General features: G+C 46.9%; 1 protein-coding gene across 3 annotated transcripts in view; it reads left to right on the plus strand.

Annotated features, from left to right (window-relative positions):
- The window catches only part of LOC308587972 (peroxidasin homolog), a 64,954-nt gene that overhangs the window by 19,027 nt on the left and 28,862 nt on the right, over window positions 1-17,065 (plus strand). The window contains exons 1-6 of one of the 3 annotated variants that reach the window (XM_081195999.1): window positions 3,827-4,029; window positions 6,297-6,368; window positions 9,129-9,200; window positions 13,531-13,602; window positions 14,446-14,517; window positions 15,395-15,564. In XM_081195999.1, the coding sequence (XP_081052125.1) occupies window positions 3,971-4,029; window positions 6,297-6,368; window positions 9,129-9,200; window positions 13,531-13,602; window positions 14,446-14,517; window positions 15,395-15,564 (517 nt within the window). In that variant the 5' untranslated portion in view covers window positions 3,827-3,970. Of the gene's footprint in view, window positions 1-3,826; window positions 4,030-6,296; window positions 6,369-9,128; window positions 9,201-13,530; window positions 13,603-14,445; window positions 14,518-15,394; window positions 15,565-16,387; window positions 16,527-17,065 lie in introns of those variants that run through there. The other 2 variants (XM_081195998.1, XM_081196000.1) reach the window with 2 other exon arrangements.

Raw genomic sequence — 17,065 nt, forward strand, 5'->3', positions numbered from 1 at the left:
AAACTGTAGTCCAGGCATGTCCAACTGGTTGATCGTGATCTACCAGTCGATCGTGGGGTGCCTGTGGTCGATCATTGTGATTGCAGGATCCTGATCGATCCCTCCCCAAAAAAGCTCAAGAATTGTGGCTCTTCCACCACAAACAAAGGTCAACAGCTTTGGTATATCCAATGGGTCTAAAAAGGTAAAGGGACCCCTGACCATTAGGTCCAGTTGTGGATTACTCTGGGGTTGTGGTGTTCATCTCGCTTTATTGGCCAAGGGAGCCAGTGTACAGTGTACAGCTGGTCATGTGGCCAGCATGACTAAGCCGCTTCTGGCGAACCAGAGCAATGCACAGAAACGCCGTTTACCTTCCCGCCTGAGTGGTACCTATTTATCTACTTGCACTTTGACGTGCTTTCGAACTGCTAGGTGGGCAGGAACAGGGACCGAGCAACGGGAGCTCACCCCGTCGCGGGGATTCGAACCGCCGAACTTCTGATCGGCAAGTCCTAGGCTCTGTGTTTTAACCCACAGCGCCACCCATGTCCCTTATCCAATGGGTATACTGCCAGCTTATTTATAGTGGGAATAGATCGCAGTCTCTTGGCAGTTGGATGTGCCTGCTGTAGTCAATTAAATACCCTGATCCTTTAAACAGCACCTTTTTTTAGAAAGGGTTGATTATTTCAGTGGAAAAACATGTAGTTTCAAGTGCTATCTTGGAACGTGTTAGTAACAATAATAGTAATTTTATGATTTGCACCCCGCCTATCTAACTGGGTTGCCCCAGCCACTTTGGGCGGCTTTCAACATATATAAAAACGTAATAAAACGTTGACCATCAAACAACTTCCCTATAAAGGGCTGCCTTCTAAAAGTCGTGGAGTTATTTGTTTTGCATGCTTGCAATTTCTCACTTCTATATTGCTCTTTCATTGATTTTTGGTTATGCTTTTGCGTTCATGATATATCACTTGCTTTTTGGACTGTACACCTCTTAGAGGTTTTTGAAATACTGTAGTAAGCAATTCATAAATTCCTTTAAATAAAATAAAATAAATTGAAGAGTGGTTAGGTGCCGCAGTGGTTAGAGGGTTCGTCGTCACAATCCATTTAATTTGTATGTCAGTTCTCCACAGAATTCTGCCCATAGTGGTTCACAGCCTATCAAACGAACAACAATAAATATAACATTTTTAATAAAAAAATGTATTAGGAACAATAGGAAATAATCTGAATGTCGGTAACGCAAAAGGAAAATTGATTCTACACAGTACTAAAAACAATAGGGCTTTGCAAGAGAGTAGGCAGGGATCCACTGGATTTTGTGTCAGGTCTGCTGCCGTTGTGTGACAGCACAAGGCCTGATTTGATCTGGTTAGAATAATAGAATCTTAGAGTTGGAAGGGACCCCAACCCCTGCCTGCCTCTCTGCCTTCCATCCCAGCGGATGGAAGATGTTTTTATTTTTCAAAAAAAAAAATCATTTTATAACACAAATAAAGAACACAAACAGAAAAACAAACAATACAAACAAATTCTTGTCATATCCTTATTTTTTCTAAACATTGTTAAGTGGGCTTCCCCAAGTCCCCCCTGTCTGATTTTCATTTTACTTCATCTTTAGCAGTTTACATATATCATAATTTCTAACCATCTTTTTTTCTAATCACACTTAAAATAACTTCACATTTTATCACTTACAAATAATACTATTTTAAAATACACTATCTTCTACTTCTAACCCTACAGCCTATATCCACTTCCAAAGCTATTCTAAGATTTAAATATTAACATTTTTTCCCCAAAATATTCCTTAAACTACTTCCAGTCTTCTTCCACCGTCTCTTCTCTCTGGTCTCAGAGTCTCCCGGTCAGTTCTGCAAGTTCCATATAGTCCATCATCTTCATCTGCCATTCTTTGATAGTTGGTAAATCTTGCTTCATGGATGGAAGATGTAAAGCCCCACCAGGCTAGGGGGCATTTATCATCATCATCATCATCATCATCATCATCATCATCATCATCATCATCATTCTTACCCCACATTTTACCCAGATTTGGCAACTCAACTAAACAGCTGCAAATATGTTTTAAGTGCATTATATAAATGTGACACTAGATGGTGATGGTGAGCTTATGGCAAATTCAATATATTTTTCAAAATGCTTCTTTAAAAAAGCATTTTCACAGTATGTTTTTTTAATGTGTCCAGATTCCACTCCAGACTTGCACAAATTAAAACGACGCAGATAAAATACAAAAAAGCTAAAAAAAAATTATAAAAGGTCCTTAAAAAACAACAATCTATAATAAAATTAAAACAATATTAAAAAAAAACAAAATACAGATGATGAAAACAACACAGCACTGTTAAAACCCCTTTCCTTAAAAACAAAACAAAAAAACCAGTCAGCTGCCAATGATCTGTTTCGAACTGGGTGAGGATGATTTAAAAGTCTGGGTAATTTTTTTTTAAAAAAGGATTGGATCAAGGGATCTCTGGCCAAGAAGACTCGTAGCGGAGAGCCAAGAATGTTATCACCCTCTTCTCTTGCCCAGTGCCACAACACAAATGCTGAGGGACGTTAGTAGAGGAGAGCAATTTCCCCCGGATATTAAATCCTCCCTGTGGGAACAGATGGCTAATTGTTTCTTGCCACAGCCTAATTGCATATAATCTAAAATACTGGCTGGTCCCGTTTGGCTTAACCGGCCTGCTTTGTTTGCAGTTGCCATGGCAACCCAGGGATGATGCCTCTACTCCAAGCGAAGAACTGGAACGCCACACGATGGTGGAGATGATGATAGTAAGGCATCAGGGCAGTCGGTCAGATTCCTCCCCCTTTGAGTTTTACTGTGAGTCAGTGGGACAGGAATGAACTTAATTCAGGCTGCAGTTCCCACAGGAAGCTGCTTGTGTGGGATATATCCAGCCCCATAGAACCAACATGCTGAACTCTGATTAAGGTTTGCCCTATCTCGCCAGAGTGGTGCATGCTCTGGTTATCTCCCGCTTGGATTACTGCAACGAGCTCTACGTGGGGCTACCTTTGAAGGTGACCCGGAAACTACAACTGTTATGTACTCAGTTGAATAGGATCCAAAGTGCAGCAGTCTGATTGGTCCACAGGAGCCACCCAATCCAGCTCCAGGTGGAAGTGAATCCACAACCTGATTGGCCTACAGGAGAATCCCAGAATTAGCCAATCACGTGGGGCCCATTGTGTAAATAATGTATATAAAGCAGACATTCTGGGGGAACTTCCATTCCTCCTCACCACTATGAGCTGAATAAAGAGCATGAAATCCACTCTCGACTCCGAGTATATTTCAACAACTAATCCAGAATACGGCAGCTAGACTGGTGACTGGGAGTGGCCACCGAGAACATATACTGTAACACCAGTCCTGAAAGACCTACATTGGCTCCCAGTACGTTTCCAAGCACAATTCACAGAGTTGGTGTTGACCTTCAAAGCCCTAAACGGCCTCAGTCATGTATAGCTGAAGGAGCGTCTCCACCCCCATTGTTCAGCCCGGACACTGAGATCCAGCGCCGAGGGCCTTCTGGCAGTTCCCTCACTGCGAGAAGCCAAGTTACAGGGAACCAGGCAGAGGGCCTTCTCGGTGGTGGTGCCTGCCCTGTGGAACGCCCTCCCACCAGATGTCAAGGAAATAAACAACTATCTGGCTTTTGGAAGACATCTGAAGACAGCCCTGTATTAGGAAGTTTTTAATGTTTGATGTTCTGTTGTGTTTTTATATGTGTTGGAAGCCACCCAGAGTGGCTGGGACAACCCAGTAGATGATGATGATGATGATGATGGGAGAGTGAAGAACCAGCCTAGGTGAGCCACAGCAGAGGTCTCCTCTGGAATGGTACAGAACCTTCCTGTTCCACAGCAGACTTTTCGTTTGCCAAAGAGAGAAGTGCAGTGCCAAAAAGATTAGCTTGGAATCCACAACCGCAAGGGTTTTCTCATGTGCTTCGGGGCCGGAAAGGAATGTTATGACAACGATGGCGAAAACAGTGCTGAAAGGTAAACAAGAGTCCAGACCGTGGACAGGATCCTATTATATCCGTCCTCCTGACCTTGCCTGCAGAGCTCAATTTGCCTTCCTTTGGGCCATGGAGCTTGCTGGTCTTCCAGCTCTGACCCAGTTAGAGAGGCAGACAAATTCCAAATGGCACCACAGGAGAATTCTGCCCCCCTCTTTGGCAGGATACAAAACAAACACATTAATTTAAGGGCCTGGCTACATGAGGTGGCAGGATTTGGCCTGGTCCAGCCATTCTTCAGTGGATCTTTTGCAAAAATGCAGTACATAGCGCCCTGATCAAGAACAGGGTCATGCTGCTCTGGCGGTGGGAGTTTAAGTCCAATCCAAATTTATCCTTTATTTCTTTAATGTCATTTGTATCCTGCCTTCCTCCCAGCGCAGGACCTGAGGTGGCTCGCAGGATAAATTAAGCCAGGTGCAAACAAATAATAATAATAATAATAATAATAATAATAATAATAATAATAATAATATATTTGTACCCCACCCATCTGGCTGGGTTTCCCCAGTCACTCTGGGTGGCTTCCAACAAAGATTAAAAATACATCAAAATGTCACACATTAAAAACTTCCCTGAACAGGGCTGCCTTCAGATGTTTTCTAAATGTAAGGTAGTTGTTAATCTCTTTGACATCTGATGGGAGGGCATTCCACAGGGTAGGTGCCACTACTGAGAAGGCCCTCTGCCTGGTTCCTTGTAGCTTTGCTTCTCGCAGTGAGGGAACTGCCAGAAGGCCCTCGACACTGGACCTCAGTGTCTGGGCAGAACGATGGGGGTGGAGACGCTCCTTCAGGTATACTGGGCCTTTGAGGCCGTTTAGGGCTTTAAAGGTCAACACCAACTCTGTGAATTGTGCTCGGAAATGTACTGGGAGCCAATGTAGGTCTTTCAAGACCGGTGTTATGTGGTCTCGGTGGCCGCCCCCAGTCACCAGTATAGCTGCTGCATTCTGGATTAGTTGTAGTTTCCGGGTCAGCTTCAAAGGTAGCCCCATGTAGAGTGCATTGCAATAGTCCAAGATAACCAGAGCATGCACCACTCTGGCGAGACAGTCCGTGGGCAGGGAGGGTCTCAGCCTGCGTACCAGATGGAGCTGATAAACAGCCGCCCTGGACACAGAATTAACCTGCACCTCCATGGACAGCTGTGAGTCCAAAATGACTCCCAGGCTGCGCACCTGGTCCTTCAGGGGCACAGTTACCCCATTCAGCACCAGGGAGTCCTCCACACCAGCCCGCTCCTTGTCTCCCAGGAACAGTACTTCTGTCTTGTCAGGATTCAGCCTCAAACAAAAACACACAATGAGCTTAAATATTAGAAAACAATTAAATAAGAAACTGTATTGAAAACCTTGGTGAGAACACTTAAAAGCACACACACACAAAAGCCCAAGACCCAGCCTAAGAAGACGCTGTCACAACAGCCAGCTGTTGGCCAAAGGCCAGTCAAGATAAAAAAAAATGTTTGTCTCCTAGCAAAAGGAAAACAGAGAAGGAGCTGGGCTGTCCTCTTGTGGAGTCTTGGAGCAGCCTCTGAGAAGGCCCTCTCTCATGGCCTCACCAATCTCATACCCTCCAACATTTCTCCAATGAAAATAAGGACGTCCCATTCCATAATGATAACTTTGCTTTTCATATCCCACACATCTTAATGGGTTGCCCCAGCCACTCTGGGCAGCTTCCAACATATATGAAAAAACATAAAACATTAAACATTTTTTAAAAAACCCTACCCTGTACAGGATTCCCTTCAGATGACTCAGGAGTCGGATAACTTAGGGCTGCCATATGTCTGGATTTTCCCAGACGTTATCAGGATTTCAAAGGCAGAATTGACGTCCGGGCCGAATTGTCCTGAATCTTAGGCAAGTCAAAAATTTTGGCATTTTTGTAGAAACCCACCAAAATTGTTGAGTTTTTTTAAAGGAAAAATTGCCCCCTGACACCATTTTTACACCCTAGGGTGCAAGCCTAGGGTGTGCTGGTTTTTACTTTTTGAAGTATGGCAACCCTAGGATATATCTCCATACCCTCCAACATTTATTCAGTGAAAATAGGGGCATCCTTAGGAAATGTGGGACATTCTGGGATCAAATCAGAAAACCCGGATGGCTTCTCTAAAGCAGGGACGTCCCTGGAGAACAGGGACTCTTGGAGTGTCTGCAGTCGTAATACGGAGACCGCAGCCTGCCGCCTTCAAAGTAATCCATTAATGTGTGCCTTCCTTTCCCTTATTTTCTCACAGGCTTTTGAACAACAACCTGATAAAGCAAATTGCACGAAGATCCTTCGAAGGACTTGACAGCTTGAAATACCTGTAAGTGTCTGTAAGGAGGCCCAGTGTGACAACAGCCTCTAAACATTAGTAGCAGGAAAGTGAAACACTCCTAAGACTTGTCAGATAACAGTTGCTTTATTGTATCTACGTCCTGCTACACACATGTGCATAGTAAATACTGAGCAGGAAAATAAATTGCAGCTGCATATTTTTTTTCCTTAATTATTCATATACCATTAGACAGGGCCTTCTTGGTGGTGGCTCCCGGTTTGTGGAATGCCCTCCCTCCTTATTAGCTTTCAGAAGGAGCTTGTAAACATTCCTGTTCACCCAGGCATTTGATGGCTGAAGATTCCTGCTTCTGGCAACCACACAATTATTAGCTGTGAGGGTATGCAACCATTTTACCCGTTATTAGATTTTTTGGGTGGTTTTTATGTTTTACACATTTCAAGATACTTTAAATTACTTTTAAATGATTTAGTCATGTTTTTATGTTATTTTGACCTGTATTGTTGTACAACGTTTCTCTGCTCTGGGCTCCCTTGGGAGGAAAGCATGGATATAAATTTAATTATTCAATTCATTAAGTCATTGATCAGCAGAACACGATTACGGTAGATAAACTGGCTTTTTCATGTTGCTAAGCCAGAAAAGAGGTTTGGATCATCCACTGCCTGCCCTGTGTTTTTGCATTTGCTTTGCCAAACTTCATACCCATCTCTTTTTCCCCTTGAGGGGACAGAAAAGCAGCTTGAAGTGTGTCTGATTTTTATTTTTTGAAAAATCTCGGGCAGGAAAAGGATTAGCTATGCACATAACCTCCACTCCCCTTCTCAGCAGGACTGGCGTCAGCAGCAGACATCCTCATTCAGCTGCCAAGGGCTCCTGCCCAGCGCTTTTGGCACCATTGCCCTGGGCCTCTCCTCCTCCAGGGCTCCTTCGTTAAATGAGCACCAGGTGGTCTTCATTGCAATTGCACCCTGGAGTGACATCACGGCACAGCGGGGCATGATGGGAAATTGCAACGGCAGCTGGCCTTTTGCTCATCTTCCTCTTCCAGCAAATATTCACTTGTGACGGGTGGTGGTGGGGAGTTTATTGTCGCCAAGCGCTGCAAACATGGCCCGCAAAGTTCTGGGCATTCTAGTGCCACCTTCGCCCATCTGACGCCCGCCAGATTGTTGTGGACTACTGCTGCCTTGAAGGGACGTGGGTGGCGCTGTGGGTTAAACCACAGAGCCTAGGACTTGCCGATCAGAAGGTTGGCAGTTCGAATCCCCGCAACGGGGTGAGCTCCCGTTGCTCGGTCCCTGCTCCTGCCCACCTAGCAGTTTGAAAGCATGTCGAAGTGCAAGTAGATAAATAGGTACCACTCCGGTGGGAAGGTAAACGGCGTTTCCGTGCGCTGCTCTAGTTCGCCAGAAGTGGCTTAGTCATGCTGGCCACATGACCCGGAAGCTGTACACCAGCTACTTCGGCCAATAAATCAAGATGAGCGCCGCAACCCCAGAGTCGGCCACGACTGGACCTAATGGTCAGGGGTCCCTTTACCTTTACCTTTACCTTACTGCTGCCTTGAGCCCCAAGCCAGCACCACTGAGAGAGAGAGATAAAACTTTATTCGCATTAGCCAATGGCCATAGCAACAGTAAAGTATTACAGTATACACAGAAAAGGAAATTTGATATAAAAGCACAATTTAAAGTCCTGAAGCAGCAGTCAGTTAGTGGGCCTTATTCTGATATCCCCTGCTATGAACCTATGAGCTGTTATCTGCTCATTTTGATCTGAGAGAAGAAAGAATATTGTGGCAGTGGTTGAGCGCCCTGGAATGGTTAGTACGAGTTTGGTGCTGATCTCGTCCCTCAGGTCTTTGTAGAGCCAGCACCACTGAAGTTCAAAACATCTGGAGAGAACCAGGTCTGAGGAAGGCTGCCTAGTGCCTCCTAAACCATGACGGGGAGGTCATTTAAGTCCAACCCCTGCAATGCAGGGATACTGTATGCTGCTAACCCATGCAGGGATCGAACCTGCAACCTTGGCATCGTCAGCACTACACTCTCACCGACTGAGCTATCCAGGCTAGCCGATAGTTACCTCTGTTTTGTTATTTATTTACCTATTGCCTGCCATTCACCCTACAGTCCCAGGGCGGGTTGCAGCATTGAAACACGACATTTAAAACAATTCAAAACAACTTACCACCATAAAAATAAGGGAGGTCCTCAAAACATACGCCCCAAGTGTCAAAAGCCAGGGTAAAGAGGTGCATCTCTGGAATTATCCAAAAGCTGTATAATGATGGTGCAAAACGCACCTCTGTGGGTAGGGGCTTTCACATTTTGGGGCCACCACCGAAAAGGCCCTCTCCCAGGCAACGCCGATACACAGTGCCCCAAGCCTTTGAGGGCAGAGGGACTACCAAGAGTGCATCCTCTGTTGATCTCATGACTCAATAGGGTCTGTCAGGTATTTGGGACCTGAGTCATTTAGGGCTTTAAGCACTGGTGTGAGCGGATTGAATTGGGCCCTGGAACAAACTGGCAACCAGAGCAGCTGTTTTAAAACATGGGTTACGTGTGGTCTCAATGGGATGCCAGCCAGTAGTCTGGCTGCTGCATTTTGGACCAACTGGAGTTTTTGAGTCGTCTCCAAGGGCCACCCCACATAGAGTGCATTGTAATAATATGATTTTAGGCTGTTGAATCCAATGCAGCCCTCCTGTTAGCCAGCCAGAAAGCTTTTCTCAACCAATGTAATTTTATTCTCCTTTTCCGCTCTCCCTCTCTTTGCAAGCTACCTTTACAAGAATGAAATACAGAGCATCCAGCAGCATGCATTCAAGGGCCTTTCTTCCCTGGAACAGCTGTAAGTTGGCCGAGGTTTGTGTTGGAAATTGCATGGAGACGAGGGATGGAATTTCACCTCTGGATTCCTGCCAGCCCCCTGAGACGCCATCTGCAAGCGCTCCTTAGAGTCCCGAGAAACTGAGCTTTGATTGAAAAATGAAATAAAAGTAATATGTTTTTATTTATTTACTCTTGGTATTCCTAGGCTGCTTTTCTGGGCAGCGCCGACTCAAGGCAGCTTGCAAACGTTTCTAGTTATCGTGGTGATAGAGCTACGTTTAAACATCTCCTGCTTTTTAAGCTTTGATGTTGAGATTTCCGTCACTCATGTTAATCCACGTAACTTGAGGATGATGATTTCAGAAGCAGATTGCTGCAGAGCACTGGTTGGGCAACTCTTAAAGATGATCTCCTTATCACGAAAAGCATTGCTTGCTAATTTCTGCTTTGCAAATGGCCATTCAGAGCACAACTGCAATAGAGGTCTGAACCATTTGTTATAACATTCTGCCAGTTGACAACCCAGCTGCCACCTGTCTGTGAGGATCTTCTGGGGAAGATCTAGAATAATATAATTGTAGAGTTGTAAGGTACCCTATGGGACGCGGGTGGCGCTGTGGGTTAAACCACAGTGCCTAGGACTTGCCGATCAGAAGATCGGCTGTTCGAATCCCCGCGATGGGGTGAGCTCCCGTTGCTTGGTCCCTGCTCCTGCCAACCTAGCAGTTCGAAAGCACGTCAAAGTGCAAGTAGATAGATAGGTACCGCTCTGGTGGGAAGGTAAACGGCGTTTCTGTGCGCTGCTCTGGTTCGTCAGAAGCGGCTTAGTCATGCTGGCCACATGACCTGGAAGCTGTACACTGGCTCCCTCCGCCAAAAAAGCAAGATGAGCACCGCAACAACCCCAGAGTCAGCCATGACTGGACCTAATGGTCAGGGGTCCCTTTACCTTTACTTTAAGGGGCCCTAAGGGTCATCTATCCAACCCCCTGCAATGCAGGAATCTCAGCTAAAGAGGCCTCTACTTGATGCCCAAGAGAACTGCTGCCAGTCAATATTGAGCTGGACCAGAGGTTTTCGACCTTTTTGAGTCCATGGCTCCCTTGACCAACTACATTCTTTCCGCGGCTCCCCTGTGGAGCTCAGGAGCCCAGTTATGTCCCCCCTTGCCTGCAGAGCTGGCAGCCCCTCACCCTTGTTCAAACACCCTCCCTTGTGGAGTGATCCCTCAACCTCCTTCCCCCTTTCCTTGGGAGTCTTCCAGGCAGCCGCTGCTGCCACCCCAGTCTCTGAGCTGCCCTCACCCCCAAGAGAGATGCCCCCCAGAGGCACCATTCGCCTGCGGAGCTTATAGTCAGGGCTGCTGCAATAAACAGCTGTGCAAGCCTTTGGGAGACAGAGACGCAAGATGGCATCAGAAGAGGGAGGGAAGGAAAGAGGGACAGAGGCCAGTGTTGCCCACAACACCCCTGACCATCATTCAAGGTACCCCAGGGTGCCACAGCACACTGGTTGAAAACCACTGAGCTAGACATACCACCAATGGCCAAACATAGTATAAGGTAGCCTCTTAGGTTTCTCTTACACCAGGGGTCAGCAAACCTTTTCAGCAGGGGGCTGGTCCACTGTCCCTCAGACCTTGTGGGGGGCCGGACTATATTTTTTTTGGGGGGGGAATGAACAAATTCCTTTGCCCCACAAATAACCCAGAGATGCATTTTAAATAAAAACACACATTCTACTCATGTAAAAACACCAGGCAGGCCCCACAAATAACCCAGAGATGCAGTTTAAATAAAAGGACCCATTCTACTCATGTAAAAACACGCTGATTCCTGTACCGTCCACGGGCCGGATTGAGAAAGCAGTTGGGCCGGATCTGGCCCTTGGTCCTTAGTTTGCCTACCCATGTCTCCTCGGCCAGCCATGTTTTGTGTCAGAGTTGGAGCCAAACACAGGTCAACGATAAAAGAAGCAGATCTCCGTTGTCAGTGAAGTTCACTCTTTATTCAAGGTAACAAACATACAGCTCAGTGGTCTTGCCCTTAAGGGGCAAATCCCAGGTCTGAAGGTCCTTGCCTTCCACATTTTCTAAGGCTCCTCCTCTGCCAGATGTTTCCCAAGCAAATTGCATCTGCACACCTCTGCTATTCTCATTACTCTGTGCATTCTTGGAGACCAGTGAGAAGGGCACCGGCAGAGGAATAGGGGGCGGGGGGAGCGTACTGCCCCCGGCACCACGATCCTGGTGGGGTGCCATTGCGGCTGGGGGTCCCCCCTTGCTGGGCACCACACCCCTGGGACACGCATCATGAAGCTCCACCCTGGACTAAGGCGAGCTTGTCGCAGCAGGAGAGGCAGATGCCTTAGATCAGTGGTTCTCAACCTGTGGGTCCCCAGATGTTGTTGGACTACAAATCCCATCATCCCTGAGGTCTGGTCTTGCTAGTTAGGGGTGATGGGAGTTGTAGTTCAACAACATCTGGGGACCCACAGGTTGAGAAAGGCTGCCTTAGATTCTTCTGCAGTCTCTTGACCTCCTTCCTCTGCTTCAGCCTCTGTGTCTGCACTGCTTCCTGTCACAGGCTCTTCCTGCTCACAAAACCCTGTTGCCCCTTTGGGATCCATCACCTCCTCCCACCCATCTTTCCCCTCTGACCTCTCCCCAATGCCCCACCACCAATCCCCTGGCTCTGAGCCTTCCTCCTCTGGGGGTTCCCTTGGGGGGGGGGGTCCCTGGCTTGTGCCTCCCACCTCTCCTCTGCATCCAACCCCCAGTCCCTGACACTTTGCTGAGCTCACACATCACAGTGGAGAGATGAATCCTTCGCCTTGGGCATTCTGACTTATTTTAAGCACAGATGCCTTTGCCTGCAATGTGGGAGAAGTTCACTGGTATTCAGGAAGTCAGAGCCCTAGCTGTCTCCAACCTAGTGTCTTCCACATCTGGTGGGACTACAATCCCCATCCTCTCTGGGCTGCTGGGATTTGTAGTCCAAAACATCTAGAGGGCACCAGGTTGGGGGCAGATGGGGTGATCTTTGGATAATAATTCTTTGAGTTAGAAAAACCCCAACAACTCTGAGATGACACAACAGCTCCAAAAATATTTGCTTTGTAAAAAAACAACAACCCAGTCCTGTTGAGATGACGTAGTCCCTGACCAGAAATGTCTCGCAAGGCACACTAGATAGACAAAATAAAGAGTCGTGGGGGAGATGTAGGAAAGTATGTGCTCCTTCACAAATGATCTCATGTGCAGCACTGTGGCCAAGATCTAATCTCTCGCTAGCAAATATAATCAACGGCTTTGTAGATGATGTATTAGGAAGGAACGGTCCAGCACTTCTGCGCCCGCAACGAGCCGCTTGTAGTTTTCTTGAGAATAATCTCAAGAGTCTGTGGAATCAGCCTTTGCCGCAAGGAGTGGCTCTTTATGTTTTCATAAAACTTTCTAAATATACCATTTTTTAGAGAGTCACGCTTCTGGCTCTACACGTGTCACAGCAGTTGTCGATTATAGATAGAACAGTTCAAAGGAACGAGGAGCCCCTCTGCTTTGAGCCTTTGAAACAGGTTGTTGTTCAAATGTTATGGCCCTTTCCCCATCCTTTCCGTCAAAATTCGAAAATGTCTTATAAAGCATTGAGCAGCCAGATGGATTGGTGGTCCATTTGAGTTCAGGTCTGCTACAGGATCATCATGCAGGAATATTTTGCATTCCTGGTCCCCTTTCGCCAGAGAGGAACCCATTTACCCATAGCACTGAAAGTCATTTATACAATTATTTTTACACCATCATTGCATTGTTTTTCACACTGGCCACAAACATTCATTTTCTGCCAGGCCTTTGGCTCTTAATTATCGAGTTAGTGGCATGTTTTAATCCTGCCTTTTTAAAAATAGAATGTCTTTTATATTTTCCTTTGTAGCCCTCCCTTTTATGTCAGTTGCTTTGTATGTATTTGCTTATATATTTTAAGTCGCTTCGAGTTACTTTGTTTAAAAAGCGACCAATAAATTTAATTCATAATAATATATTCTTAGTTGCTCATTTAAGTCGCAGCTTCCCAGATGTTTGCATGAAAGCATTCCTCATCCACAGTTGCATGGCATAATGGGTTTTGTAGTTTTTCAGGGTGCATAAACAGTCAGTTGCATGCAGGCATAATGCACTCGGTGCATTGCATGGAATTGCAATGCAGCAAATGTGTTGAGTGAATCTGGGGCTCCTCTGTTCTATCCTGGCTCGCAACCCCTGCTTTACTTGTGGCAGGCTAGGATGATCCCGCATGCACTTTTGGAATTAATGATCTGTTCCATATGTTCTGTTTTCTTCTTCATTCCAGTTACCTGCATTTTAACAACCTTGAAACCTTGGAGCCAGAGACGTTTAGCGACCTGCCCAAACTGGAAAGGCTGTAAGTCGTCAGAAAATCACCAAGCGGTTTGTATGTGTGACATTCGTGCTAGTCAATTTGTGGTTTGTGCAATTAGAGGTTACTGACCAGAACAGCTTCCCAAAGGGTCTAGCAGAGTTTCCCTGGCGGCAGACAACAAAAACTGTAGTCATACTCAAATGCACAGTCAAGAATTACAGTGGCACCTCAGGTTACAGACGCTTCAGGTTACATACTCCACTAACCCAGAAATAGTACCTCAGGTTAAGAGCCTTGCTTCAGGATGAGAACAGAAATCATGCTCCAGCGGCGCGGCAGCAGCAGGAGGCCCCATTAGCTAAAGAGGTGCTTCAGGTTAAGAACAGTTTCAGGTTAAGAACGGACCTTCGGAACAAATTAAGTACTTAACCCGAGGTACAACTGTACTTTCAGTCTAGTAATAAACAGTCCTGATATCGCAAACTCATAGTATCAGCAGCACACTTTACCATACATCCAAACTAGCTGTAAGCATGCGTACTAACAGCGTATGTGTGCTCTCCTCGTGCCTCAAATTGCAAACTCATCTTCCTCCTTTTAATTGCATCTCCAGCTGACACCAATTAAGCATGGAGTGCCGCTCCCACACATTGAAGGAACTTCTGGAATGCTTTTTAAACTTAAAGGAACCTTATCTGTTTCGTGAAGAATGTATTCCTAACATTAACATCATGCCTAGCTTGGTCCAGTGAGAGGGGTGCTTGAAAAGAGCACACCTAGGTGTGTTAAAACTTCACCCAGGGACAGTCTCTGCCTGTCACTTGGGAGATGGCCTCAAAGAATACCCGGCTAACGTTCTGACTCTCTTCACTTCCCCCCATACAGCTTCTTGCACAATAACCGGATTTCCAGAATCCAGCCGGGCGCTGTCACCCAACCGGAATCGCTTAAACGCCTGTAAGTGGATAATCGCTGCAGCAAAGAGCAATTCATCATTCTGGGTAGAGGCAAAAAGCTGGTCCCAACTGGACGCAGCTGTGTGGCTTTGCTAAATGTGGGAGACCCATGGTCAGTCCCACATAAACTTAACCTCTCAAGAAGCCGTGTTGGTGGGTGGGCAAGATGCTAATTTGTTCAGCCAGCCCTTTGGTGGGGGCCTCTAATCCCCCTGGGCACCTGCCACTGCCCCCAACCAATTTCAAGATGGGGTCACAAATCGCAGAAGGTTCAAGTTTCCATCCCTAGCTGTTATGTACTGAGTTGAATAGGATCCAAAATGTAGCAGTCTGATTGGTCCTAGAACAATAGGATTCAGTATGCAGCCGTCTGATTGGTCCTAGAACAATAGGGTCCAGAATGCAGCAGTCCGATTGGTCCACAGGAGCCACCCAATCCAGCTCCAGGTGGAAGTGAATCCGCAACCTGATTGGCCTACAGGTGAATCCTGGAATTAGCCAATCACGTGGGGCCCATTGTGTAAATAATGTATATAAGGCAGACGTTATGGGGGAACTTCCATTCCTCCTCACCACTATGAGCTGAATAAAGAGCATGAAATCCACTCTCGACTCTGAGTATATTTCACTAGTGTATCTCGTTTAAAAGATCTTGGCCCACCAAGCTAGAAAAGCGCTGCCTGAGATGGTGGGAGAACGTCTGCCCATGGAGAGGGGAATATAGAGAAGGGCCTCAGTTGATGATCGCAGGGTCTGAGTCGGTTCATCTGGGGAGAGTTTTGGGGTCTTGAGTGCAAAGTCACCTTTCCCGTGAGGCTACCGGGAAGTCTCTGGCAAGTATGATTACCACTTCTTGTTCCTTCACCTCTTCGCCTCAGGCGGCTGGACTCCAATGCCTTGCTCTGCGATTGTGACCTGATGTGGCTGGCAGAATTGCTGAAGAAATTCACCGTGCAGGGCAACACCCAGACGGCAGCTACCTGCGAGAACCCAAGGGAGCTTCAGGGGCGCTCCATCGTCACCCTGACCACCCAAGAATTCAACTGTGGTGAGCGCCCTGCCAAAGACACCGCAATATTGGTTTTGTTTATTTCGTTGGCATCCAGTGCCTCGCATAACCTTGCCATAACTTGAAACTGCACCTTCCCCTATGAAGAATCATTAACCGCTGCATCAAACCACCTTGGTGCTGTAGGAGCATTTCATGGCCATCCTACCTGTTATGTACTGAGTTGAATAGGAACCAAAAGGCAGCAGTCTGATTGGTCCTAGAACAATAGGATTCAGAATGCAGCAGTCTGATTGGTCCACAGGAGCCACCCAATCCAGCTCCAGGTGGAAGTGAATCCGCAACCTGATTGGCCTACAGGTGAATCCCGGAATTAGCCAATCAGGTGGGGCCCATTGTGTAAATAATGTATATAAAGCAGACATTATGGGGGAACTTCCATTCCTCCTCACCACTATGAGCTGAATAAAGAGCATGAAATCCACTCTTGACTCCGAGTATATTTCACTACCCAGAATGCCTCACTCTGAAGAAAGACACACACCCCGGTCCTTCCTAAAGCAAGGCAGGGAGAGAGATGTTGGCAGATCATTTGATTTAATACATAACGTGGCTGCCAGTTTACCCATACAGCCCAGCAGAGGCGCCAGCTTGCGATGGAGGGAACAATGTCCCATGTGTGACTTCACGCATGACATTTACCTCCCAATGTTCTGACATCCGGACACTGGGAGGAGCCAGGGGCGGAGCCAAAAGCGGCCATCACAAGGCTTCAGGAGCAGACACCATCACCAGGAGGTGGCTGCTTCAGCGCTCCTTCGTCTCCACGGAGGAGGAGAAGGAGCCAGCCTCTGGAGCCATGCTTCAGTTGGCTCCACACTTCTCCTCTGTGCTTTTTGGACATAGGGGCCCCTAGCCTACAAATATTTGGGCCCCCCCGAAAGAGCTCGGCCCCCAGGAGCTGGCCCACTGCAGTACCACCTTGCCTTTGCACCATCCTGGTAAAGAGCAGTGATGGAACCAGTGGTATCATATCATCACCTAACTGCTAGGTCCGTTCCTTGCTAAAGAGGGGGGATAGGAAAGGAAATGGAAGCTGCGGGGATGAGAAGATATGCCACCATCTTGAAGAGCCCAAAACCATCAAGGGGATGGAGTAATTACCTTGTGGCTTAGGGCCCTCGTATTTACGGGACCTCCTCTCCTGGTCTGCCCCGCAGAGGACCTTAAGGTCCATGAATAATCATAGTTTAGAGGTCCCAGGCCCTAAGGAAGTCAGATTATCCTCCACTAGGGCCAGGGCCTTCTCAGTGATGGCTCCGACCTGGTGGAATGCTCTGTCCCATGAGACCAGGGCCCTGCAGGATTTAACTTCCTTCCGCAGGGCCTGTAGACAGAGCTATTCCACCTGGCTTTCAATTTGAACTTAGCCTGATATTTTATTCCCCTTCCTTCCCTCCCTCTCCCCTTTTTATGAAGATTACCCGCTCTGGGATCCCACAGCTAATTCTCCCCTGGTCTCCTTGCTGGCCCAAATAGG

The sequence above is a fragment of the Podarcis bocagei genome, assembly GCF_964188305.1.
Source record: "Podarcis bocagei genome assembly, chromosome: 5".
Lineage (NCBI taxonomy): Eukaryota > Metazoa > Chordata > Lepidosauria > Squamata > Lacertidae > Podarcis > Podarcis bocagei.